This window comes from Micropterus salmoides, unplaced genomic scaffold, assembly GCF_014851395.1.
Source record: "Micropterus salmoides isolate LMB-PRFRI ecotype aquatic unplaced genomic scaffold, ASM1485139v1 Ms_hic_scaffold_4, whole genome shotgun sequence".
Taxonomy (NCBI): domain Eukaryota; kingdom Metazoa; phylum Chordata; class Actinopteri; order Centrarchiformes; family Centrarchidae; genus Micropterus; species Micropterus salmoides.
In genome coordinates this window covers 21628367-21654286 of record NW_024043372.1, presented here as the reverse complement: position 1 = coordinate 21654286, position 25920 = coordinate 21628367, and the positions used below count along the sequence as shown (strand labels likewise).

At 41.0% G+C, this 25920-nt stretch overlaps 3 protein-coding genes across 4 annotated transcripts; all 3 read right to left on the bottom strand.

The window, feature by feature from the left end:
• Positions 1-858: 858 nt before the first annotated feature.
• Positions 859-7282, bottom strand: prkar2ab (protein kinase, cAMP-dependent, regulatory, type II, alpha, B). The gene is made up of 10 exons (XM_038696833.1): positions 6641-7282; positions 6192-6227; positions 5967-6106; positions 5318-5424; positions 5056-5209; positions 4741-4842; positions 4551-4625; positions 4396-4461; positions 3322-3460; positions 859-1899 (listed from the first exon to the last, which is right to left on the bottom strand). Exons 1-10 carry the CDS (start codon positions 6891-6893, stop codon positions 1775-1777), a joined length of 1197 nt encoding a protein of 398 aa, XP_038552761.1. The 5' UTR covers positions 6894-7282; the 3' UTR covers positions 859-1774.
• Positions 7283-7490: 208 nt separating this feature from the next.
• slc25a20 (solute carrier family 25 member 20) lies at positions 7491-13940 on the bottom strand. The gene is made up of 10 exons (XM_038696806.1): positions 13805-13940; positions 13584-13702; positions 12589-12681; positions 12357-12484; positions 12178-12268; positions 11921-12038; positions 9949-10021; positions 9753-9862; positions 9374-9498; positions 7491-8281 (listed from the first exon to the last, which is right to left on the bottom strand). The coding sequence occupies exons 2-10, from the start codon at positions 13686-13688 to the stop codon at positions 8219-8221; spliced, it is 906 nt and encodes a 301-aa protein (XP_038552734.1). The 5' UTR covers positions 13689-13702; positions 13805-13940; the 3' UTR covers positions 7491-8218.
• Positions 13941-15793: 1853 nt separating this feature from the next.
• LOC119886200 (NCK-interacting protein with SH3 domain-like) lies at positions 15794-24324 on the bottom strand. Of its 2 annotated transcripts, none has more exons than XM_038696777.1 (13): positions 23967-24324; positions 23032-23144; positions 22738-22948; positions 22187-22262; positions 21440-21972; positions 20541-20711; positions 19760-19846; positions 19346-19484; positions 19151-19231; positions 18729-18857; positions 18263-18352; positions 17995-18167; positions 15794-17593 (listed from the first exon to the last, which is right to left on the bottom strand). In XM_038696777.1, the coding sequence occupies exons 1-13, from the start codon at positions 24135-24137 to the stop codon at positions 17369-17371; spliced, it is 2199 nt and encodes a 732-aa protein (XP_038552705.1). In that variant the 5' UTR covers positions 24138-24324; the 3' UTR covers positions 15794-17368. The 2 variants fall into 2 exon arrangements, with proteins under 2 accessions (XP_038552705.1, XP_038552706.1); XM_038696778.1 differs by having other exon boundaries at positions 17369-17593; positions 21440-21969; positions 23967-24137.
• Positions 24325-25920: the final 1596 nt, after the last annotated feature.

Below are 25920 nucleotides of genomic sequence, written 5' to 3'. Positions count from 1 at the left end.
GTGGGGAATGTAGGCAGCAAGGTTTGACAAGGAAGAAGAATGCATGCAATTAAAAGAAAACAGCTGTGTTTCATTAGTAGTTCCTCAGCCCTTGGTATTACAAAATGGCATACGTCGCAGCAGAAGGGAAGTGAACGGCGCATTTAAATGGGAAGCGCATGTCCTTGTACACTTTCAGTCCAAACTCTCATGGGTCGACCGCCAGTTGTAGGCTTAGTGCTGTACTGCTTTTCACAAATCATTGGAAATCAAAATAATAATTGCAATACATCGACACTTTGTAATTAGTTGCATCAGAAATGTCTGTCTGTGATTTGTATTATGATTATCATAAATATTGTTGCAACGAGTTAATATCTTCCAAAACAGCAACTATTCTATGGGTTAACAGATGATGTTGGCAATAAAGGAATCACAAGCTGAACAGCGCAACAATTCAAGTGCAGTTAGTTATGACATTTTTCAGTGAAATATCCAGCCATCAATGAGATTTTCTTAATAAAACTATCTGGTAACTAGGCAACTGGAGTTATATGGAGCCTACTACATTACTAGCACCTGAACATGGATATATTTGCTTGCACTAAATGCATAACTGCAAAGCATTGTGGGTGATGTGACCTCCGAAAGTCGATCTCACCAAGTTCACTTCAGTTTTTCAGACAAATGGAGCGACACTAATGACGCTCGGGGAGCTTGTTTGAATGACTAATGAATCGCAGCAGGTTTTGCTGCATCAATTGTGATGTGTATTTTTTTAAACCGGTTTTATGAGTCTGACAGTGTAACAGTAATGCTAAATCGGTGGAGTAGGCCTACTCTTCGGATGGAAAAACTGTCACTTAATGATTGTGATAATTCAGAAAAGCAGCCATTTTATTTTGTCATAGTAAGAAAAGCACATCACAGTATGAATGACGGCTCTGTTCTGTTTAAGTGGCCCAGTGAGCCATGACCGTGAGTCAGTATGCACAATACCAGGACACTGAAACTGAAGCAGCTAAAAAAATTCAGCCATCGTTAACTTTATTATTTATACCTGTGCTTTTCCTACTGTCACATGTCAAAAGATCACACCTATATACAGTAGACAAGGAACAACACATGAAATGATAAATCAGTAGCTGTATAAAAGGAGTCGGTCATGGACTTGTGGTCGATAAAGTGGGGACCTCCAGGTTTTAAAATGAAGCCAATGTGGAAGTGCCTTAATCCTGCATTCTTTCTTATGGCCAGCAGGGGGCGACTCCACTGGTTGCAAAAAGAAGCCTGATTGCACTGGAGTCAATGACAAGATGGCCCTATTTCCCACTTGATTTATTGCCTCAGTAAACACTTCCCTAAAGAGTTTATAGTGTAGTCTTAAGTAGGATTTCCAACTCAGGAAAGTCAGGAGAACCTCAAAAACCCCTCCCTCCTAAGGCTCCAGTTCTGTGAGCCAATGGGGTTTGAGCATGAGTAGTGGGTACTCGGTAGGTTCAGTATGATGGTCCGCTCGGTACTGTACTGTCAGCAGATTAACTGAAGCTCACCGGCTGTAAACTGACTTATCCAATGAGGTATATTTAAGCACAGACTTTTCTGCAGTCTAGATTTACTCCGGGTAATTATCACACAAGAAACATACAGTATTTATCCTATTCACAACCTAAACATTCATAACTCGTTACAAGGAACATAACAAGACTGAATATTCAAGGGGAAGGTAATCATGCGTTACATGCACTATCACTATGTTTGGCTTATGTATTACTTTATTTTGAAATTATAGGCCCTAGTGTTTTAAATCCAGACTGGAGCCAAACAGTGCCACCAGCTGGTCTTCATACTGGGAAATGTTCCTCTTCATGATGTCCATACAGGGTCCCAGCAAACGCTCAAAAGCCTGGATGTCAATTACTGAAAGAAATGGAAAGTGAATTAAGATTACATCATCCCATTGCAAGTTTTTGCTTTCCGGTCCACCAGACGCAGTATGCAGTTTCCAGAACAGTAACGCTTGGTGTACAAATAATTTTTGGTCGTGTCTTTTACGTCCTGCCATAATTAGGGTCCACTACTAACAGCACACAGGTCATGTTTTAATATAGAAACATTTGTTGAAGAGGATCAATATGATGTTAAACAGAAGGTTAAAAGGAAAACAAACTATTAGTCAATATAATCAGAGATGGGGAGTATTTAAATTAAATGTATTTAAAATACCTATTTAATTACTAGTATTTTGTAATTTGTATTTTGCTGGGCAGAAAGAAATCCGATGTAGCTTTAACAAAATACTTTAAGATGTCATTTTATTCTCAAATAAGACCCATTTTATCCCCAGGTTTAAACAGTACAACAATAAGCCCACAGTCTTTGGATTAATGCAAGTGAATCACCTGGCATGTCCCGTCAGGTCCAGCAACAGGCTCGTTGACAAATACCATATTTATTTTTTGTTCCTCATGAACAGTAGCTGGAGGAAAGAAGCTGCTGTGGTGTTTGATGCAAATGCAGATACTGCACACACACAAATACTAGCTAGAAACCACCCCGCACGCACCCCTGAATTCGCAGCCTACCAACTCTAACATATCCCAATTGGCCACTTCACAACTATGAAGTTGGAAATTAGCAGAGCTCATCTTTTCAATGTAGGTGGATTGAGGTCAGACTTTGAAGCTACTAAATCCCTTAATTACTTAAGATACTTTTTGATGTATTTGTGTCCATCTCTAGATATAATTTAATTGTAAGCACAGTGAAACAGCAGGAATCCAGATTAATTGTCTCGATTTGTCCAAACTGTCTCTATTAACACTTAAACTCTGTAATCCTCTACAAACTGTACAGCTTGAGTCTTTGAAATTGGAAATCAATAAAATCATCAGGTTTTTAAAGAGGCACCATTAATTCCCTTTGTGTATCAACTTCATACACTGTGGGACATCTTGTGAAGCATACACTGTGGGACATCTTGTGAAGTTTGTTTAAGCCCGTGGATCGGAGTAGGCGTAGCCAAGACTTGCTTCTTCAATTACACTTCTCTACCTGCCTAATACTGATTATGTCTTAATAATTCTTAATAATTTGTGATGAGGGGGAGCCCTTGTCCGATGAGGTTGGAGGGTTGGGTATGGCTAGTTGTTAGTGTTGTTGACAGATTGGAGCACCTGATAAAACGGCCACAACCTGTGAGTTACTGTGTTTACATCCCCTGTATGCCTGCTGCTCACCAGCCCAACCAGAGTCCAGCATGCAGCCAGTATCTTTCACTGAGAGTGAATGTGCTGTTAGTCCTGGAACAAAGAAACACAAACACTGGTGTATTTGACATACCTAAACATTTGGTTTCTCCCACAGCATAAACTGATGCTGCACGAGGTTTGTTGGTGACCAGCGCCAGCTCTCCAAAATACTGCCCTCTGGAGCAACGAGCCACCTCAACCTCTGTGTTATCCTGCTGGCCGGCCTTCGTCTGTAACGGACACAAAAAAGCGTGCGAGTCCTGCAGTCGTCGTAAATTAAAGAGGTGGTATTATGCTTTTTGGCCTTTTCCCTCTCCTTTATTGAGTTATATATATATTTTTTGTGCATGTAAAAGCCCAAAGTCCAGCCCAAAGGAAGTTCCCATCTCCCACAGAAAACACTGCTCTGAACTGCCTGAAAAGAGCTTGGCTAATCAGACACGCCCTCAAAAACACCGGTAGTAAAACACTCTGAGCTGCTGCACACTGTGACAAGACGTCTGCTTGCTGCCTCTCCTCTCCCTTCCAAACACTAGCTACTCCCCAGGCATTCAATAGACATAAAGTTGTTACTGTGATGTAGAGACAGAGCTCAGTTTACTTTATGGATGAAAGATACATTTGTTACTGATTAATAACTCACCACTCTGAAACTCTTGCTCCAGTCCATGTTGCTAAGCTGGTAGGAGGATATACAGCTGAACCGAAGCAGTGTTTACCGGCTTCTCACAACCCGCCCTACTCTGCTACTGATTGGCTAGTAGTCCTTAACTCAAAACGGCACATGTGCAACTCCTAACAAAGAACTTGTTAAAGTAAGATGTATCACTCCATAGCTAAAACGAAGCGTTCAACACACAGGGTGAAAAGAGGGGCTGCAGCAATGAGCAGTATGACAAAAATATGGTGTATGTTGAAAATGAAACTATGTAAACCTGTTAATAAAATGATGAACCTGAAATGAGCATAATACAACCTCTTGAACATCACCAGACATAAAAAAAAAATATATATATATACTGTGACACATCCACCAGTGTGTCCCTGAGCATGACACTTAACCTCTAGTTGCTCCAGAGGCGTGTAATAATACACTTTTACTTTAAGAAATTAAATAGGTTCATGAACTAAAATAGATTCAATTACAATAATGGACACTACTTACTTTGCTTTTTATCATTATCTTCACCTCTCCCAATTCCACAATGTAGAAACAGTCGGCCTCCTCCCCCTGCAAGCACAGGATGCAGCAGAAATGCCACATTTATTAAGTCCAACCTGTTACTGAATAATAAAAAGGCAGCCAAAGAAACACTGTACCTGTGTAATTATGCACTCTCCGTCTTTGAACGCTCGGGCTCCCAAAACATCCACAATCTTCATTCTCTCAGAGAGCTTGTGAAAAGACAGTGAAGCATGATGACACATCAAATACATGAAGTATAAGGGGACTAAATGTCCACCTATTCTACCATTAGTTTGTGTAGAGTTTGTGTTTTCTATCACGAACCTCCAGAGACTTCAGAAGTGGAACACACTCGATGAAGGCCTCATACATCCTCCTCATCTTCGCATTATTTTTAACAATCAGCCTGTGAAATGTGGCTCGATCCTGGAAGAGCACCAAACCAAAAAATGTAGTTCATCGTAGCTTCAGTTCCACCTTTGATTTTATTTCAGCTGAGATGTGCAGAAGTTCATAGATTCATCCATAGTTTTACTTGCAGTAACATTACAAGGTGGGGGATTTAACCATTTAGCAACACATTCATACACTGTACTCTGCAGTGAAGCACTGAAGATCATCATCCTCTGTCGGACTCACCAGGCCCCACAGGGCGCCGTCCTGTGTTGCAACAATTGTGGCAGCTCGCGGCGTGTTGTACATGAGAGCCAGCTCACCAAAACTACCCTTATTGTCATACTTTCCAACACACACGCTTGCTCCGTCCTTCTGCACAAAAATATCATACACACCCCTGGAAATAATACAACATATGGACAGGGAGAACACGTCATTATGAGACTGATACAGTGTCACCTAGTTTAAACATCAGAAACTAAATAATATGAAATCCACCCCTGACTTCTCTATGACGTAGAAGTTGTCTCCATCATCTCCTTGGTCTATGATGTGTTCCTGAGGTTTGACCAACACCTCGAACATGGCGTCCAGAACCTCAGAGAACTGCTCCTGGAGGACATTAGGTGAGGTAAGGTTATCAGTGTAGCACCTTTCAATAACAATTCAAAGTGCTTTACATAAAACATAACAAGGCGTTAAGACAAGATGTAAGAGAAACACAATGTAGTGTAAACGAATAAATATTAAATTCAATTTAATAAAATGCACTGTCAAACAGAAAAGTCTTAAGCCTCTATTTTAAAGAACTGAGAGCTGGTGTGGACCTTATGTTTTTAAGGAGTTTGTTCCAGATATGTGGAGCATAAAAATCAAATGCTGCAACTGCACAGTAGGCTACAGTATGCAGAGCAGCATATCTGGACTGTATTTTAGCCCCAAAGCATTCCGTACAATGTAAATCAAAAACGTTATACTCAGTGCTTTGACACTGGCTTCAGTGTAAAGATCTAAGAACAGGAGTGATGGGTTTTGGCCTGATATACTTTTTGTATACTACACTCACATTAGGTGCCCGCCTGTCTGTGTATGTAAAACCTAAAATTTATATTCAAATTTCGACCAAAAAAGGACAACCATTTGCACTGTTGTACCTGCTCCAGTGTTTTAAACAGTAAAATGTCTCTGCACGCATCCTGAAGTCTGCGGCGCTGCTCGTCTGTTTTGGGATATACGACCCGAGGCTCTGAATCATCGTCCTCATCATCATCAGGGTTGTAAGCCTCTGCACAAACTGCAGCAGGACAAATAAATAATAATACTGTACCGCGGGTCAAATGGAATTAATATTCATTACACATGTTGATCCAGTTACTGACCTGAAACTCTGCGGTTGTATTTACTAGTGGTGGACTCTGCAGAGAGAGAGAGAGAGATCAGTTTTCACAAGTCTATTAAAGCATAAAGAAGCTCCTCATATGTTATTGTTACAGTTCATTTGATGTCTCTGCACATTTTTCCATTTGTTTTTTTTTATATGCATAGTGAACTGGTCTTGTTAATTAGTGTTATTCTGTATCATGTGATCTGCTAGTATTTTTTGTCTGCAGCATCTAGCCCGCTTTTTTGTTCACATGGATGTTGGCCTGACTTTGACCTTGCAGGCCAAAGGTTTGCATCAATGAAATGTCTTTTGGGAGCGTGCAAATGTCAGCTCACTCTGTGTGGTGTTGGCACTATGAAGCTTTATAAAAGTTACAGCTTTCATTTAGAGTAGCCTAAATTTGGAGCAGAAAAACACAAAATAATGTAATAAGTTAACACTCACGATCAGCATCTTCGTCCTCCTCCTCTTCATCCTTGTTGGGCTTATCTGACTTTGTTTCAAAGGTCACTCCTTTCCGTGCCGGCCTGGCACTGCGTTTCTTGGCTCTTTGGTCATTTTTTTGGCTCTCCAGAATTTGCGTAAAATGCTGCAATGCAAATTCAACCAAGTCTGGCGGCCTGCGGCGAAGCACCTCCACTGTGTATCCCTGCAGCAGCTCTTTCAAACCAGCCGGTATCTCAACAGCACTCATCATGCAGGTTCAGAGGTCACGGGTTTGGATGTTGATAGTTCACACTTAACCTCAAAACCAAAACTAAACAAATATTTAGATGTGTAATATCAAAACTCTACTTGTGTCTGGACTGTCATCACAGGAGCAAAGTGACTCCTCCTCCTCTCGTCCCACTCTCTCGAACGCCCGGCAGTTTATTGATTTCTTTATTTAGCACGGCCTGTTGGAAAGTATTGACCAGGACTTCACATCAGATGTAATTAAAGGCTGTCCGATGGATTACACATGAGAAGTTGATTTGGCAAAGAAACAGCAGAGAGAGAGACCTTTTTTTAACTGCTGCAGAATCAGACACCATCATAGATGTTTTTAAGAGGTGCACAAGACTTCTTCTAATGGCACGTGCTGTTAAATTCAAACAATAAAACCCTCTTAAAACTTTATAGGGGTTTACAACAAACAAAAAGTAACTCGTATATAAAACTGAAACGAGACAGAATTAGTAACTTAAGTAATGTTATGTGACACAATAGAAAACATAAAGCATTACTAATGATGATTACATTTACATTATTTATTATGATGGAAAGAATTGCTGGTGTTTAATAACTGCTAATATTTTTTGATTAGTTATATGTTTTATTATTATCATCTTTTCTTGTAGGTGTTTGTTACAGTTGACTTCATTATATGTATATTGTAAAATACTCCACAAATAATTCAAATAAAAAGAGAAATTGTGCACGGCAAGTCTAATTTCTAATTATGGATCCAGCTTTTTAAAAATTATTTCTATACATGCTGACATTCGTATACAGTCAGTGAATCTCATAACTTCTCACATTATTTCACGTTAAAACAAACAGAAAATCTAGTTATTATCGGTCACTGAGTTGAGTGCGACCACACAGGAAGCAGACAGTTTGAAAGGTGTGTATTGCTGAGAGACTGAACACACACAGTACAACAAAATGCACCTTTTCCCTGATATGCGCACCGGCTCACAGATAACAAAAGGTAAGGCACAGCATGTTCAGTTCACCCTTTTTCTTATATAAAAAAAAAAGACAATTTAAACAAAAGGGAGTGAGAACATTTGACTGTCTGTCTGTGTGTGTGTTTATACTGGAACTGTTACAGAGTCATCGCAATATCTCGGCTTTGGACCCTCAGATCCACATGCTCTACCACAATGTTTCAAAGACAATCCAGTATATTATTGGGAAAGTGTTCACATCTGTTGGTATTGTTTGATTCAGAGTGAGTGTGTGCGCACTGCTAATAACTCTGTTGTGTTCAAGAGTTCTGTCCCTGGGATTCACATAGGAGGCGACGTGGAGCCTTCATCACAGGTCCGGTGCTAACCAGTTCAGGAACTTCATTGCACACTCAAATCCTAAGAAACAAGCCTGAGAGAAAAAGAGAAACAAAACTGTTTAGTTTGTGGATAATAGTGATGGAAGGAATAACTCAGATGTTCTAACACCATCTAAAACCCAAAACATTACACTTACGATCACACAAGACAAAAACGCAGCAATTTATCTTCTGACAATCGACTGACTGTTTAATGAACTGTTTAAGCTGTACTGTCCACTACAAAAAAGATAAATTGGTATCAATTATTGGTGATTGGCCAAATGCACAATGAAATATTGTCTGACAAGCACAAGTCTTGTGATAATTGGACAAACATTTTCCCTAATTTGTTGTAACCTTTGTTGTAACAAAAGCTCTTCACTTGTATGAGTGCAAGAATATTGGATGTTGTGACAAAAACAGTAGCTGTAATCCACGGGTTAGAGTCCAGGGGTCTCATTTATAAAACTGTACATAGAAAAGACTCCTAAAGGTTGAGTATGTACAACACGTAGGAAGTGCGTACGCACAAAAATCTTCTGATTTATAAAACTGTGCGCACACACGTCCTACGCTGATTTGCCTTTATAAATCACAATCAACATGAAATGTGGCGTATGTGAGCGAGCTCCTTGTCCAACCCTTCCAACGCCTATAGATGGTGGTATAACCGATCTGCAGGACAGCGCATCCCTCCTGAGTAGTGACGGAGGTGGAGGGGGACACAGATATGCAAGATGGGATGACCCAGGTACTAATTTTAAAAAAAAGAGTTAAGCAAATGCATTCCACTTGTGTTTAAACATTTACTTAGGCTATACAAACAGCCCACATAATCAACGAGGCTGCCGATGAGTTAAAAGTTTGGCTCTTATTTGCTCAACTGATGCACTGAAAACGGCATCAGTTTAAATGAAATTTGTCTTCCTGTTCACCTTATTTATGAGAATAAATTGCACTGCATGCAAGTATTAATTAATATGATTCCTGATTAAACTGTGCAACATATTTTACATCATCAAATCGGAATAATTGAGACTCCGTACGACTCATTTATGACCACGTGTGGAAATGTACCACCCAGCTCCTCTGGGCCCTTCTCACAGCGTTACTGAACTGAAGAATAAGTGAAGTGTACTCACTGCATTTGCAGGAAAAGCTCTAAGCATGACAGCATTGAAGCCCTTATACAGAGAGGCCACGCCCTCCTCCCTGATCAGCTCCCGCAGAACGTCCCGGAAACCGTTGGGATATTTTCCTTCAGGCGCTGAGGGACACACAGGAAAAACTCAGCCAAATTTTTTTAAAGACACGCTTGTAAAAGTAAGTTATTTTCACCAACTGGCTTTTTTCAGTATCCTACATTTAGTAATGATAGTAGTAGTAGTGAAAACCAAAATACAGTAGAGCAACCCATATCTCTCAGCACTTTCATAAATTAACAATTTAAACTACAAATAATAAGAAAAAGAAAACGGATATCTTAGCCTCAACAAAATGTGGAATTTAAAAAAAACAAACCTGTTTGGAAACGAGACTTAAGTACGTCGGCTGGGATTGCGACCGCCCAGTTGAAGATCCCGGCCATCCCTCCAGCAAACAGCACACTGGGAACGCTGAGGTCGCTGTGGCTGCAGGGGAAAGACAACAAATCCGGCTGCTCAGAGGTCTTTTGTTATTAACAAGACAGTTGTAAACACAAGGAACAAATAGTCACCTTTTTCCTGGTGGAGTGAGCAGGTTCTTCAGCCACTCGTAGGACGTAAAGTACATCCCGCTTGCTGGAACATCTGAGTTACAAAACAAACAAAACAAAAAGATGCAAAATGTTCCACCATAACATATGAAAAATAGTTACATTTAATTGAAAAATAACTGACTTTACTTCTTCTGGCAGAATATATGAGTGGTAATAAGAACATCAACAGAGACAATAGAATACATTTCATGTCAACTATCTGAAGATATCAATTAAGCAGTCTGGCAGCCAGCAGTTAGATACAGCAGTGTGCAAAGGTTTTAGGCAGGTGTGGGAAAATGACAGTTCCTTTGTGTTTCTTTAATAGAGCTTTGACAGCACATCTGGAAACCCCTGTCTGCTTTGATGTCTGCCTGGGAGAGACTTGCTGATGCCGTATTATTCCCTTGTGTCTTGTTGCTGTGCTCAGTCTTGCTGTGGTGTTTGACTTTTGACAGTAAACTGTCTTCAGCAGCTTCACCTTAGCTGAAGTTTGGCTGTCCCTCACACAGTTGTATTACTCCCACACAACTGGTTCTGTTTCAGTTCATGATTGTGTTTCAACCCACATATTGAATGTATGATCATTAGCACCTGTTTGGTGTAATTGTTTAATCATACTCCTGACAATATGCATACAAAACCCCCTGACTTTGTGCAAGTGTACCTAGAAGATGCTGTTTGTTTACTCACTTTGCATTTTGTAAATTGATAATAAATATAATCTATTAACATGTCTATTTTTGAAAGCATTCTTACTTTTCAACAATTTCTTAGTACTGTATGTCTTCAAAGCACCTAAGAAATACAAGTGAGCGCTTAAATCTTAAATTTGTGCTTTAACTGCAGCAGCATGTGTCAGAAGGAAACTCTTAAAGATCATGACAACATGACGCAAGACAAAGCGGCTGCAGAACTCACTTCTTTCTAACTCCACAACCCCAGATTTGTAAATATAAATGCTCTGTATTTGTATAGCGCCTTTCTAGTCTTTGCGACCACTCAAAGCACTTTTACACTACATCGCACTCACCATTCACACACATTCATGCCCTGGTGGAACAGCCACCAGGGGCTATTCAGGGTTCAGTATCCTGCCCAATGAACCGCCAGTCTTCCGATTAAAGGGCAACCCGCTCTACCTCCAGAGCCACTTTCTAACTTAAGCCCCAGCTGACACTGACTCAAGGTCATTCGTCAGACTTCTTGAAGATCCCTGTGGAGCCACAAAAGGCTTTATACAACTTTTTTCCTCCACACAAAGTAGTAACTCCCCAAAACCTTTAAACAGACAACGTACCAACAAAGTGTTACTTCGTCCCATAGGTGAATGTGTAACCGATAAAATTTGTTAGAACTGTGTTGCTCCTCAGGCGCTCAGAGTGTTTGTGTATTGTGAGCTGTCAGGATTTAGTCCTTAGCTCCTTTGTGTGTTGTTCCCAGGTTAATGTCAGAAAGGTATTTTAGTGAATCAGTAAATTAAGTTACCGATACCTGGTCTTCAACTACTTCAACTACCTTCAACTCCCTGCCAGGAAGCCCAGCCTGGGACAGCAGCCTATCTCTCTCCTCTCTCTTCTCTCCACCTCATGCATACACACAGTGTTTTAGTGGCAGCAACTAATGATTATTTTCATTGTCGATTAATCTGTATTATTTTCTTGATTAATCGATCAATTGTTTGGTCTATAAAATGTTGAAAAATGTTGATCAGTGTTCCCCAAAGCCCAAGATGACATTGTCAGATGTCTTGTTTTGTCCACAACCACAACCACAACCAAAAGACATTCAGAATCGTTGCAGCTCCAATGTTAACAGTAACTTTGTTTGCAGGAAAACTCCGCAGTTTAAGATTTTCCACAGTGTCATTGTATTATCTACACACTGTAAAAGTAAAACTTAACAGCAACTTGTGCCGTCAAGTCTCGGCTCTATCAGAGTAAAGAAGCACCTCTCATGAGAGTCAGAGCGGTGCCTTTGTAGATTCCTCTGATCCCAGACTCTCGGTACAGCTGCTTCACACAGTCCATGGGTCCCGCGTACTTCACCCCTCCTGTTGATGCCTGAATCTAGACACACACACACACACACACACACACACACACACACAGTGCCAGCTCTGTTTTGGCATGTTAGGAATCTACTATTCAGCAGCACAGAAGACAGCGATTCAATCCTGAATGTCTGTACAAACACATAACCTCTGACCTGTAGGAGGCATTTGATGCGCTCCCCAGGAGTCATGATGGCTGTGGTGAACACACCAGACAACATCCCTGCAGCAAACAGCTGTGGATACCTGCAGGAGAGTTTGTGCTTACATATCATCACCCACAGAGTGCTCAGAACGAATAAAGTGAACCCCCTACGACAGAGCAATCACCTACGTTAGGATATCATTGGGGGTCTTCTGTTGTAGTTTCTTGCCCAGTCCAAATCCAAAGAAACAGACAGCAAACATGGGCGTGACTCCGATGATAGGGGCCAACATGCCTTTATAGAGTCCTTTCACACCCTGTAAGGAAAGAAGATGACGAGGAAACATCAGCATGAGGGAGGACAGACATTTTGGACCATATTTTATCATATTCCAGAGATTAAGGCGGCAGGCATCCTCACCTCTTTGGCTAAGGTCTTTTTAAAACAATCAATGGTTCCAGCATACAGGAGGCTCTCTCCAGGTTTGGGTTTGGCCTGGGTCTGTAAACGCACCTGAGAGAAGAAGAAGACGACAGACTTTGTAATGATCTCAAAACATAAAAGAATCCAGCATCACAGATGCAGCAGTCTGGACCTCAATGTGTGCACATTAAGAAATGGCTGTCAGAGTTTGATATAGAAGAACTTGACTGGCCTGCACGAAGCCTGGACCACAACACCTTCAGGATGAGTCTGAACACAGACTACAATAATAAGTCCAATATTCAAATATTGAACATGCCTCCAAGTGAATTCTAATGTTGCTCTGGGTCTGCTTGATGTGGAAACAGGTAAATGTTTGCCAAATGTTTTTGTAACAATGACTTTATGAAGGTGATGATATGTGGTGTGTTTACAGCGTGTTACTCTGCAGCTAAGTGGCCAAAAACATTTAAAATAATTGTGACACTGGTATGAACAGGACAATTTACAGTTAACAAATAAAACATGAGGAAGGTTCCTCAAACACATATCTGCCTTTTCTGAACTGCAATTTCTTATTTACTGGCCGACACACGGTATGTCACGGTATGTAATAAGCTGCTACTGGCTGATCGACCAGTCTAGCTCTATCCCAGAGTATTGAACTACTTCCTGCAGTGATAATGGATGGCAACATCCCTGCATTCTGGTGAGATATCTGTGTGTGCACAGGAGGCCATGACAGCAGCAGTGAGCTGACTCATAAAATAATGTGGGTCAAAGGGCTGCAGCAGCCTGACATACTCTGTGAACACAGGAGTCTGTTACATCCACACAGCTGACCTGCAGCAAAGATCTGACACGTCGGTCTCTGGCTCTGCAGACTGTAGTGTGTGTGTGTGTGTGTGTGTGTGTGTGTGTGTGTGTGTGTGTGTGTGTGTGTGTGTGTCTGTGTGTGAGTGAGAGAGAGACACAATAAGTGCAGTAATTACTTTAATGGTGTCGAGTGGATGTCCGGCAAAGACGAGACAGACCCCTCCAAAGCCTCCGGCGAAGAAGTTCTTCAGCGGACTGATCGGCTGCTGTTGTTTAGACATTTTTAGTTTCCGCTCTGCAGGAAGACAAAACAACAACAGCGGCGACTGAATGAAACCGACACCGGAAATAAAGTCGAACACACAGAGAAATTTAAAAACAAGAAATAACATCTCACCTGGTCGGCTGCGTGAGAGGTGTTTGTGTGCTGCTGTCACTCCTGACTGCAGTTGGACCTTTCACCCACTTATCTACCCGGATCAATGTGACTGCAACACAGCTTTAACCTGGTGTGTCTCTGTTTGGTGTCCGGGTGGAAACGTTCAACTTTCTTTGAAACTTGAATCATAGACTGCATACGTTTAAATTTATATATATATATATATAACATTTATACATATCACGGTTAAATGTTATGACACTATTTTTTTGCTAATGTAAACTTAAATTAAACATTATTCATATTTATTTAGGCCTACAAAATATGTTTTGTTAATTCTCTCTTCATGTAAATAATAATAATTCCATATATCCATAAATGTTCTATCCATTGTACAACAATTGGTGTATGTTAAGAAGAAGAAGAAGAAGAAGAAGAAGAAATTGTTGTAATTAGTGTGAAAACATCTGCATACTTTCAGCTACAGAAAACTTCTATCTCAAAAGTGTTTGTATTCAACTTTTTTTAGCTCTCATTTTAAAATATTAAAGTATTTATCATATTTTTTATAAGGGACCAGAATGGGGTAAATCTTCAAATCCTTTTTCACCTACTTCACTTCAACAGTTTTTTTTTAATTAAGGCAGTTTAAGTTTTATGTTTTTTCAGTCCTCCTCTGAGTCACCCATGACCCTCACTGATCCTCCTCTGCTCTTGTAACTTAGCTTATACTTTCAATTCTCATTCACAATTTATAAATCAAAGTGTAGACAAAAGTGTCCTCTTTTACACAATAAGCAATAAGATTACAGTGTTTGAATGTTCAGCATGTTCAGAGCAACATGACCTTAAAATAACCCATTTACTCCAATGGTATTTTACTTCTGATACTCTTCAGCAGACACATGTGGGCATTTTTTGGGGATTCGCTTTCTCTTCAGTTTCCTGTCCATCTTTACTGCTCTATCAAAATAATGCTGTGAAAAACTCTTCTATTTTCACATCATCAGCTTCAGGTTTCAGGTTCCACATAACACACAGCCAATTTAAGCAGTTTCTGCCTGTTTCTGATTGATGTATTACTGTTAAGCTTTCTTTGGCAGATGGGAACTCTCTCTTTTAACTGTTAATATATTAAATTCCTCTTCTCTTTTAATCAGCTTGTCTCCTATGATTTTGTAAAAGGAATTAAACTTTAATTTATTTTAGCTAATAAACTTCAAATGACACCTCAACTCCTTTTTTGGAAACTTCACTTAATCTACAATTAAACTCCATTCAGTCCTTCCCTCAAGACTTAAATTGTCTTTACATCTTACAATTTCCCCAACACAGAACTCATTGCAGTGATTTAAATGTTACAGATTTAACTTTATTTTATCCACTAATACTCTCATTTCTGCAGGAAATGCATTTTCCAGTAAACCATTGACTTTACAATTAACAGTTTATAAGATACAGTTAATATATAGACACTAAAGATATAATACACAATGTGAGCACATGTACTGTATATTTAAACAACAAATCATAACATCTATTATAAAGTGTGTGCAGATTGTGTATATATTTAAATGTCACCTGCACACTACTATCAGTCAGTTCTCACTTCACTTCAACCTTTAATCTTTTTAATTTTTACATATATACACATTAATTTATATATATATATATATATTTATATTAAGGAAGGTTTAAAAAGGTGTATAGGGAAACAAACACATGCACAAGAAAAGGGGAAAAGTCCAAATTTTCTAGGGAAATTGACAATGAGTAAAATATAGTACCATGAATAAAATGAATCCGTTTTCTTTCTCTCTGCTTCCAACAGTAACACACAAAAAAATACTGTTTAACTCTTAATTTAGTTAAATGTACTCTGTTTGTTTTGTTGTGTCCTAAGTCTGACCAACAGCATTTTCACAAAAGTTTTTATTATGTTGCAAACTTTATGTATAAAATGTACGGTCACACAATCACCCCCTCAACAACCAATCCAGTCACTTCCACTGTTAAAATATAGCTTTATTAGTTTCATTACAACACAGTCGTAGCATTTTTGCAGACAATGTTAATCATGGAAAGAAGAGACACTCAACTCTCTCTCATACACGCTGTAAGCAGACACAAATTCTCAATGACAATCAACACTCGGACATGAACTAAAATCTGATATGACTGCTGGACTGTGTCTACCTTCTCAGAAACATGTTTCCAGATGGGGAAGCCATGCCAGAGACAAGCAAGATAAGTCAAAGTGTAAGATGGGAAAACAACATCAATCACTACGTCACAGGGAAGAAACAGGAATAGGTAGATGTTGCTGTTAAAGTGTTAAAACCACAAGGGAACAAAACAAATGCCCTGTATTTCCTCTCCCTTGTCTTGACTTTCAGTAGGAGCATCAGATAATAACAGGAAATCAACAACTAAATAATTATCTCAGATAATAACTGCAGCACACTTTTCCCTTCCAGGAAGCCACAGCTAACGTCAGCCAAGACTCAGTATATTACAGTGATATTACAAGTTGCTATAAAGCCTTATTGCAGCACAGTTAGTTTGAATGTGAATGCAGCATATGGACAAAAACCCTGTCTGTAAACAGTCAATGACTTCTGATGCTTGGGGGAACGTTGCATATGCAAGTACAGAGCAATCACTTTGAAGAGTTTGAAAAGCAGTAAAGAGACAAAAGTACCAGACTGAGAAAACTGCAGACGGAGCCACAGGAGAGATTCATTATGTAGCAGCAAGTTACTCAGCTAAAAGCTTTGTAATGATAACACATGAATCAGAGTGTGCTTTTTTTATACTATAATAGTAAACTTTTTCAACATGTTCTACATTTACTTTTTTATTTTAATTATACGAATGAAATTGGTGAATGAAAGAAGAAGTCAGGTTTAAGAGTATTACACTCTATAATGCTCTAAAGTAACACACAGTAGTTTGGTCCCACTAACAGGGAAGCACATAAAGGGTCAAGTATTCTCACAACGGTTCAAATAATGGCACTGTTACCTGTAACACAACTTCAAATCTGCCTCTTTTCATTTAAAATGTTCTAAAATCAATTTAGTTAAATTTTTTGGTCAGAATAAAGTTTAGTCCTGGTTGTGGCTACATTAGTTTCAAAATACTGAGTACATAAACTTAGTTCATGTATGACATTGCTGGAAGCAATTCATTGTGAAACAGCTCCAAGGTTTGGCCTATATTTTGGCTATTTTTAATCTCCAAGTATGACTAAACCTCACAGGTTGTTTGTGCATTTGTCATCTTTTTTTTCCATTCTTGAAGAACAAAAGAAAAAAAAACTCCCACACCTTTTTTCAAATGAAGTTCATCTGAGAAGTGAAAAGCTGTGAAAAGCAGCAAAATCATCATGATATTACCTTATGTGCATGCTGGAGCCCTGGACTACGAGTCCAAGAAAAAGTTGGCAAAACGGATTCGGTTCTCTAAGTAGAGGCTGGCACAGAATACTGGGCGCCCTATCAAACGTCAGTTCTTCTTCTTGCAAGCTTTACTGTACCTCGCGGGAGCAGACTACAGTGTGTGAGCATGATACTGATATGGTTAGTCCTGGTTCTCACAGATCTGTGGGAACTCCTTGTAGATCTGCTGTACGATTAACTTATCCATTTGTTTCGCTGTGGCACTCCCTTCATCCTCTCCTGGATCTTCCTCCTCCCTGAGAATCATCTGCAGTGCCCCCTGCAAGTCAGGCAGGCGGTGCTGGTGCTCGAGGTAGTCTGTCGAGCGCATTATGGAGTGCATGAGGGAGAGATACTCCATCCGCAGCTTCACAGAGAGGGTGAAAGGAGAGATTATAATCAGACAAGTTAACACGCTGTTGATACGTCATTACAGGAGTAGTTTTTTGGGAAATACGCTTATTCACTTTCTTGCCCGAGAGTTAGATGAGAGGGTTTGTACCTCTCTCATATCTGTCCTTTCAGTAGAAGAAATAGCTGTGTAAATAACACCCCTTCTGGTTTTTTTGTGTGGAACAAAATATAACTTGTTGTTAGTTAGTGACCCTTGGGATGCCTGTAGGAAAATTTTGTAGTACCTTTCTAGTGTCATATTTATCTTGCAGACACAACTCTTTCTGTAGCGAAAAGGAGTGTTTCTCAAAGTGTGAAACTACTCCTTTAAAGGCTGAGAACAATCAGTAGCGCTGCGGCGTGTCCAGTTCTCACCTTGTCTCCGGGTGACAGGTCTGATATTTGTCGAACGGCGATGTCAATCATCACCATCATGTCAGTGCGGTAGAAGATGTCAGCGGTCTCTTGGTTGGCGAAAACATCCTGCAGAAACTTGAGCACAGAGTGCGGTGCGGGCGGAGCGTGTTTGAACATACACACAGGGTCATCTGGAGAGGTGGGGGGTGGGGGCATAAAGTGAGTACTGGCGTAGACTGGAAACATAGGTGCAAAGTAAGTAATATGACAAACGGTGGTATTTTACCGCCTCTGTTCAGAAGCAGCAGCACTTTCTCCGACAGGATCTTCACATTTTTCTTCTTCAGCTCCTGCATGATCACATTGCTGCTGGGTGCTGGGTGATACAGACAAAGACACAAAAAATAACTTGTTGTAAAACAATTAAAGCTCTTTTGTAGGTCAGCTGAGTTGGGAAACAAAAAAATAGCAGAGTAGAACTCTGTTGAGACAGCTCCTATAGACCTATAGCACAGATGTTACTAGAAACATTAATGATGGCTCTTTTGCATTCAAGTCTCCCTGTAAGTCAGGTCAGTGAGCCAGATTGCACAAGACCAGCACCCTGAAATTAAACATGGAACACAGTCATTATTAACTTTATTTAAAAAAGTGCTGAACATACTATTAAACACAACATTATTATTATTGTACTTTTGCAATGACAAGTCAAAATGTCTGCTGTGAAAAAGGTCTATGGCGGATGTTCTCACCTGTGTGGTGCAGGTTGAAGGCCAGCAAGAGGTTCAGGAAAATGTCAGGCAGCTGCTCTGTGGGATCAGAGGGAAGGCCGTCCTCCACCACACCCAGCAGAAACGCAACAAAGTCAGCATTCAAGTGTTCTGAAAGCAGGGAGGGTCAGGTTAATGTCTTACTTAAAGAACACATTATCCCTTTAATGCACATTTTAATTCAGGCATGTCAAACTTCTGGATCAGTTAGGTCGGGAAAAGCCTTTATAATCCGGCTGATAAAGTGAAAAACGCACTGGCATGAAGCTAAACACAAAGTCCTTTTTGACTGATTTTTGAAAGAGTCAACACTGTTTATTGGTCATACTGTTTTTGAACGCAGAGTTGCAATATGTAGATGTTAAAATGTATTATAACACAGCAGCTTTATATATACACCATACCATAGTGATGATATGGCACCTGCTCGCCCATTGAGAAGATCATAGTAAGTACCAGCGCTGTGTAACACATCTTCTGGTGTTCTGAGGAAAGACGAACATGCAAGAAATTGGGAATCAGTGTAATTGTGGACAATATTAATCTTTGGGAGTGCTACTACAGTTGAACATGAGACAGCGATAAGTAAATATTTTCACCTTGTATGCCAGTCTGTAGGTCCCTGGCCAGCTCCATGGGGAGGATGGAGTTGAGTAAGGTGGAGATGAGAGCAGCGTCCAGGCTGCACATGGCCCCGAACACTTTGAGCAGCAGCAGCCGCAAAGACACGCGATGCTCCTGCACGGTCACATGATGGCAACAATGAGCCGACGCCAATCCAAACATACACTGAATGTAACCAACAGGCTCACTAACACTGTGAAGATGGAGGTTCAACTTCCACTGAGGCCATACTGAGTAAAAAGAGGATGGACTCTTGTGCATTCAGCAACAAAAATATAAAGGAATAAATTATAAGGGAAATAAAAAGAAAGTTCTTTCAGAGGTTTCACAGTGGCATATTCTGCATACAGATTAGTTTTTAGTTCAAAGTGTGTAAAAAATTGTCTTACCATCTGATAATATGAAACCAGAGACAGCACGCTCTCACAGTGGTTGGCCTTGCACATCCTCTTACACACTTCTGGATCTGCATCAGTCTGAGGAGGAATAAAAGCAGCTTTTAGTTGTAACATCAATGATATAATAGCATCACAACTATGTAACTTCATAATCTGTCCGACAGTCGTGGACCCCAAACACACGACAGGATTATGGAGCCCAATAACAACTCATCTGAACATCCCGACCCTGATCTGACTTTTGGTCGAGGGACAAACTGCCAACAAACAATATTTGGCAACCTGAAGAGTTTACAGATTCAGTCTTTAACCACACTGTAAAGTCGTCTGAGCCGCTCTGATCCTATCAAACATGTCTGGTATTTAAAGCACGGCATCTGGACGCAGTCCTGTGGGCACATCACAGATTCATCCCAAGAGAAAACTTTTCATACTATAATGACCTTTAAACACATTACATTCCTGTCCATATTAATACATAATGACCCATGTTGGATCACAAGAGTTCTTGAGTGTTTATAAGCTGATGTTTTTCCTGTTTTGTAAAGTCTGCTCTTCTTGTGTTTGATATTAAATGCTTTTACTGTGAAGCACTTTGCAACTTTTGTTTTTAAAAAGGGCTATAAAACTGACATAAATATCTGTGAAATCCATCTTCACATGTGCGACACAGTCAGTCAGGACTTCACACGCCTTCATATGCTTTAATCAGAAAACAGACACCCATGTTATGAGCATGCATTGTTACAGGAGAGAGCTCCCTGTATCATACCAGTATCTTCAGCAGCTCTTCCAGGTAGCAGGTGATGAGAGCGCAGTCTTCGTGGAGCGCCCAGCTACGCTGCTGGGAATCGTCCCGGTGACGGGCGAGGTCGCTGAAGATCACCTCCAGCCTCTGTTCATCGTGACACACCTGACCCTGTGGCAGCGCTCCACTGAAATCCTACAGAGGCATCAAAACATCACGAAACACCTGTTTATGCTTCAAACTTGAAATACCAGTAGAGGATCATCTTCTAATTCTAAGAGCGCTGAGGTGTGTGTGTAGTTTTACAATGAGCCGAGATTCTGTAGGTTCGTCATCATGAATGTCCTCTTTGACATTATAAATAGTAACTTTATCCATTTATAATATAAAACTATTGATTGGAGCAGCTTTAAAAGGATAATACTGGTGTTCTTGGATGCTTCCCTGCTCTACATTAGTGTGTCTGCGTGCAGGCATCATAGCCGGAGATATCAGTGCTTGTTTTCTTACCTTATCAAGAGCCACGACCCTCAATTATTTATTTTTTGTCCACAGAATATTCTTCTTCTCAGTTGGATGAGCAGCAGCGTGTGCACACGTGTCACCATGTAAATAAAGGATGCAGCCAAAAGCTTTCAGCACTTTCTGTTTTGGTGGTTACGTTACACACTATGCACTATGCACCTTACTCCCAGAGGAATAAACAGAAATATCTGCCAGGAAGAAAATCACCAGATCATTTCAAGCTAGGTTTGACGCGGCAAAAACAGGAAGTGAGTGAGTGATACTTTGAGAAGTGTCCTCTGAGAAATGTCAGCTAAATGCAGACTGAGCTGTAACTCTAAACGACACCGGTATTCTCCTTTGAGCTGGCGCGGCTCCAGGATGCTGAATGCACATGATGTAATGAAAACAAATCTAACCTTGCTCTCCACCAGTGAGAGGAGAACTTGCTCCAAAGCAGAGGAGGCCTGAGGTAAGGCCGCCTGCAGATGGCCGACCACCACGCCGACAGCGACCCGTGACAGCTCGTAACTCAAGCCTGTGTTCTTCCGTACCAGCTCAATCAATTCGGCCCCAATAGTCATGGGAACTGGATCAGGAGTAGTGGGGCTGCCAGGAGGGCTTTCAGCGACGGACGGGGGGGCGACGGGCCATTCACTCTCCGGCTGGTCCTCCACAGCGGGCTGTAAAGGAGGGGTGGGCTGGGGAGGCTGTGGAGCCGGGCTCTTCTTTGCAGGAGCTGGCTGAGGAGGGGAGTCAGAGGGAAGCACGTCTGGAGGCGGTGCAGGGGGCTTCACACGGGATGGCACAGGGGGAGGGGGGCTGCTGGCAACACTTGGCAGACTGACATCAGAGGAGGCCGGTGAGTGGGAGGAGCCAGAGTCTAAAGAGGTGGTGCTGACTGAGAGGGACGGAGGGAGAGAGGACCCTCTGGACGGGACCTCTGGCTCTGCTGAGAGAGAGAGAGAGAGAGAGAGAGAGAGAGAGAGCTCCAGTTACAGAGAGGAGAGCGAACCGGATTGACTTGACTAAGAATAGAGGTTGTTTGTGAGGTACAGAGCTGCAGCGTGTAGCATCAGCTGAAAGCCGCAGCAGAAACGCTGCGCTGTAACCTGCGAGACTATAATAAACTCGTAAGTAAGGCTGTGAATTCTCTGAGTTCTAACCTGGACGCCGGCTGCTTCGCTGTTTCTCAGGGGGAGGTGGGGTGATCGGAGCCGCACGTCGAGGCTGAGGAGGCACCTGCAGGGGGGGACGCAGGAAGTGAAACTGACTATATACAGTGTTAAGTGAGGGCATATTTTGTGTGTGTGTGAGATATAATTATTGAGGATGGTTAAATCTCTCTTGTGATCTATTCTGCAACGTCTCCTGATATAAAGGCCGAAAATATATTTTAATCCTAAAGATGGGCTGTGTTTTTTGACCCTGTACGTGGATGAACATTTTTCTGATAAATTGATCAAGTATCAGTCCCCGGTCGCAATCATCTGCGAGGTAGGATATTAATATAGATTAGTGGTGTTTAATATGTGGCAGATCATCACAAACTAATCATTAGTGAGTTACAATTGCAAACAAGCAAGCAAACTCTTTTGATAAAGAACTTTTCAAAACAGACAAAAGCCAAAGAAAAATAGATGCTTTCTGCTTCTTTGTAAGCCTGCAAATGGGATTGTAGGGTCAAACAAAACATTTAAATGTGTACTGCAGATACCTGGTAAAAGCCCTGCTCCCCCCGCATATTGTCCATGCTTCCTGATAATGGCATGCTCCCCTGTCGTCCGTACTCTCGGTTAAGGCCATTGGGTGGTGGAGGAGTCTGACTGAGAGATATTTCACTGCTGGAAGACGGGAGGCCTTGTTTCTGGCCAGAGGACGAGGAACTTCGTCGAGCAAGGGTCTCCTTTCTGTGATGGATCAACTTCCTACAACGGAGGAGAATGAGGATTCTCACACAGTTTCAGACTCAGTATATTATCTTAAGTTTATTATGCGCATTTCGACTCACTGTAAAACATCTCTCTGCTCCAGATTGTATTTGCCTCCATTTTTTAAGGCCACATTGTGGATTCCTTCGATCGCTCTGTCAATAGACTGCAGCACCTCGTCCTGCTCGGGAGCCTGTAGGGGAGGAGAACATGAAACAACTGAAATATTCAGTAACATAATTATTAAACTTTAAACAAAACAGAACATAACTGTGGCTCGGGGACATGTGTGACTCCGGGCAGAAACAAACTAGGGCAGTTATCTAACCAAAAAACAGCCTTTTACCCAGCGTCACACGTGTTCATTAAACCTCATTAACAACAGGAGAGAGCATTCCTATCCTGCCAGTGTGTGAGCTTGTGATTTTACACATGCTGTGACTAGTTCACTGTAAGTCTGGATCCTTGGAAAAAGGAGTCTCCTCACTCTAAAGCTCATGTGGGTGTGTGACTGAGAAGAAGCCCAAAGGCTTTGTGAAAGGGAGCAACTACTTATTTACCAGTGACATGGGCAGATGAGAATGATCCTTGATTATAAAATGAAACAATGTCTTCCTTTCTGTCTCCTGTGGCCTTGCTGGACACATCCTATCCTGTACTGTATCATCTTATCCTGTCATGCTTTCCTGCCCCATCCTTTACCCCCCAGTCTCTGTCGCAGTGAGCAGCTGCAGTGCAGAAGGCCATGTCCCTACATAATGCAACGCTTCCAATAATTTATGGGTTCTTCTGCAAGCACGCATTTTCTTCCTGACAATAATCAGCAGTCAGCTTCAGCGTGGCCTGCACTGCAGCACAAGAAGTACAGTTACATGGCATCTGCCTCTCTCTGTCTCATCACTGTTACTACGCATTCACTAGATTTCACTTCACGGCAGTGTGCGACATGCCCGCTTGCATTCATTGACACAAAAAGAGAGAGAGAGAGTTCCTCGGGTTAGAAAGTGGTGCTTACCTGTATTTTTTCGATGTATGAGGCTGGGATGTAGCCGGTCTCCCCCGAGCTGCAACGGGACCCCAGCCACCAGTGTTTGTTGCTCCTCTCCAGGATTAAGAAGCTTTCTCCGGCCGCGAAGTGCAGCGAGTTGGGCTCCGCGGATCGGAAGGCGTACAGAGACCGGTACATGCTTCACCAACACTTTGCCGCGTCGAAAGGACCCGAAACAGCGAGAGAACTGGTGTCGGGAGATAGGGCGTCTCCGAGTGGAAAGATCTGCTCGGTTGGGAGTGATTTAAAGAGGCTATGAAGGCATGGCCACGGCGGATCACTGCCGTCTATTTACAATGTAGCTCGGATCATCTGACCTGTGACTGTTGCCAGTAAACACCGCAGGGGGCGCTGTGACTCCATGAACACGCCCCCCAGGCATTTTAATCGAAGGCAGAGACGTTACTCGACTTTGCTCCAGTGGCACGTTGTATTTGCTAATCCAAGTCTGTCATTTTAAAAGGATAATTGATCATTAGAAAACACGAAAAAATCATGGTAGCACGGCTTAAAACTGTTGTGTTGATTAATGAAGCAATAAAACTGGCCTTCTTTAGACTAGTTGAGCATCTGGAGCATCAGCAGTTGTGGGTTTCATTACAAGCTTAAACTGGCCATAAACAAACTTTCTTCTGAAACTTGTCAGCCTGTTCTTGTTCAGAGAAATGAAAGCTATTCCATGCGAGAAACTGTCAAGAAACTGAAGATCTTGCTCCCTTCACAGAACAGCGTATACTGGCTCTATCCAGACCAGAAAGAGGAGTGGGAGGCCCCGGTGCAGAACTGAGCAAGAGGACAAATACATTAGAAGGTCTAATCCTCTACTGGCAGTGTCAATAAATAGTACCCGGAAAATACTAGTCTCAACATCAACAATGAAGAGGTGACTACGGGATGCTGCCCTGAGTTGTAAAGAAAAAGACATTTCTCAATAAAAAGAAATTAACAATAGAAAGATTAGGGCTGAATCTTTTCTTTGCCAGATACTCAACCAGGCCAGTTTTATTGCACAACTGTTTCAAAGTTGTGCTACCATGACTGCCAAAGTGTTTTCTAATGATCAGTGAGCCTTTTAAAATTATGAACTTGGATTAGCAAACACAACGTGCCACTGGAGCACAGGGCTGATGGTTGCTGATAATGGGCCTCTGTACGCGTCTGTAGATATTTACAAATCAGCCATTTACAACATTAACAATGTCTACACTGTATTTCTGATCAATTGATGTAATTTTAATGGACAAAAAAATCGCTTTTCTTTTGAAAACAAACTTTTGAACGATAGTGTACATACAATCATCCATTCACGAAAAACATGATTTTAAAGACACATCTGAATTGTATATTGTACTGTTTTATTGCTTCCAGATATTTGAAATTGTGTAATTATTTGTATTTGGGTGCTATGACCCTTCTTGACAACTGTTATAGGCTACTTGATTTACCCATTGTGTACTGTAACTTCATAATTCAAACTACTATTTTTTTTACATAGGAAATTTAAATTCTTCTTACAATCAATCCAAATTTGACCTCTTTAAGAGAAACATTTGGGACAATCAGGTGAACCTTTAAGATAGTCAGTCCAGAATTTACAAAGAAGCCAAAAAAAAATAATTGTTGAGTCAATATTATTTTTAATACTGCTAAAAATATATCAAAGTGAGCAGGCTGGTTCATTGCAAGGACCCAGAGTCTAAAAATGCAACTACCCTTTTCTTTCGTATATATATAATATTTTTTTTATTGTGTTGCACAACGGCTTAACTGGAGGGCATCAGCTTAGCATTTAACATCAGGTACATTTTGTTTTTTGTTTTTTTGTGTAACACGATAAAATACATATGTCTATGATGGATAGAAATGTTTTTAGAAAATCAAACAAAACACGAAAATTTAATAAAACACGGCATCCTTGCAA

Excerpts from the sequence above, each read along its gene's own strand:
- prkar2ab (XM_038696833.1), bottom strand. The coding sequence starts at position 6,893 with ATGATGAGTGCTGTTGAGATACCGGCTGGTTTGAAAGAGCTGCTGCAG. Across the intron at positions 4,626-4,740 it reads CACTTCTGAAGTCTCTGGAG|CTCTCTGAGAGAATGAAGAT; the intron begins GTTCGTGATAGA and ends TCTTTTCACAAG. Across the intron at positions 3,461-4,395 it reads AGATAATGATAAAAAGCAAA|ACGAAGGCCGGCCAGCAGGA; the intron begins GTAAGTAGTGTC and ends TGTCCGTTACAG.
- slc25a20 (XM_038696806.1), bottom strand. The coding sequence starts at position 13,688 with ATGTCTAAACAACAGCAGCCGATCAGTCCGCTGAAGAACTTCTTCGCC. Across the intron at positions 10,022-11,920 it reads CGCTCTGACTCTCATGAGAG|ATGTTCCAGCAAGCGGGATG; the intron begins GTGCTTCTTTAC and ends TTTGTAACTCAG. Across the intron at positions 8,282-9,373 it reads GAGCTTTTCCTGCAAATGCA|GCTTGTTTCTTAGGATTTGA; the intron begins GTGAGTACACTT and ends TTTTTCTCTCAG.
- LOC119886200 (XM_038696777.1), bottom strand. The coding sequence starts at position 24,137 with ATGTACCGGTCTCTGTACGCCTTCCGATCCGCGGAGCCCAACTCGCTG. Across the intron at positions 18,353-18,728 it reads CTTCAACCTGCACCACACAG|CACCCAGCAGCAATGTGATC; the intron begins GTGAGAACATCC and ends TGTATCACCCAG. Across the intron at positions 17,594-17,994 it reads ACCTGTCACCCGGAGACAAG|CTGCGGATGGAGTATCTCTC; the intron begins GTGAGAACTGGA and ends CTCTCTGTGAAG.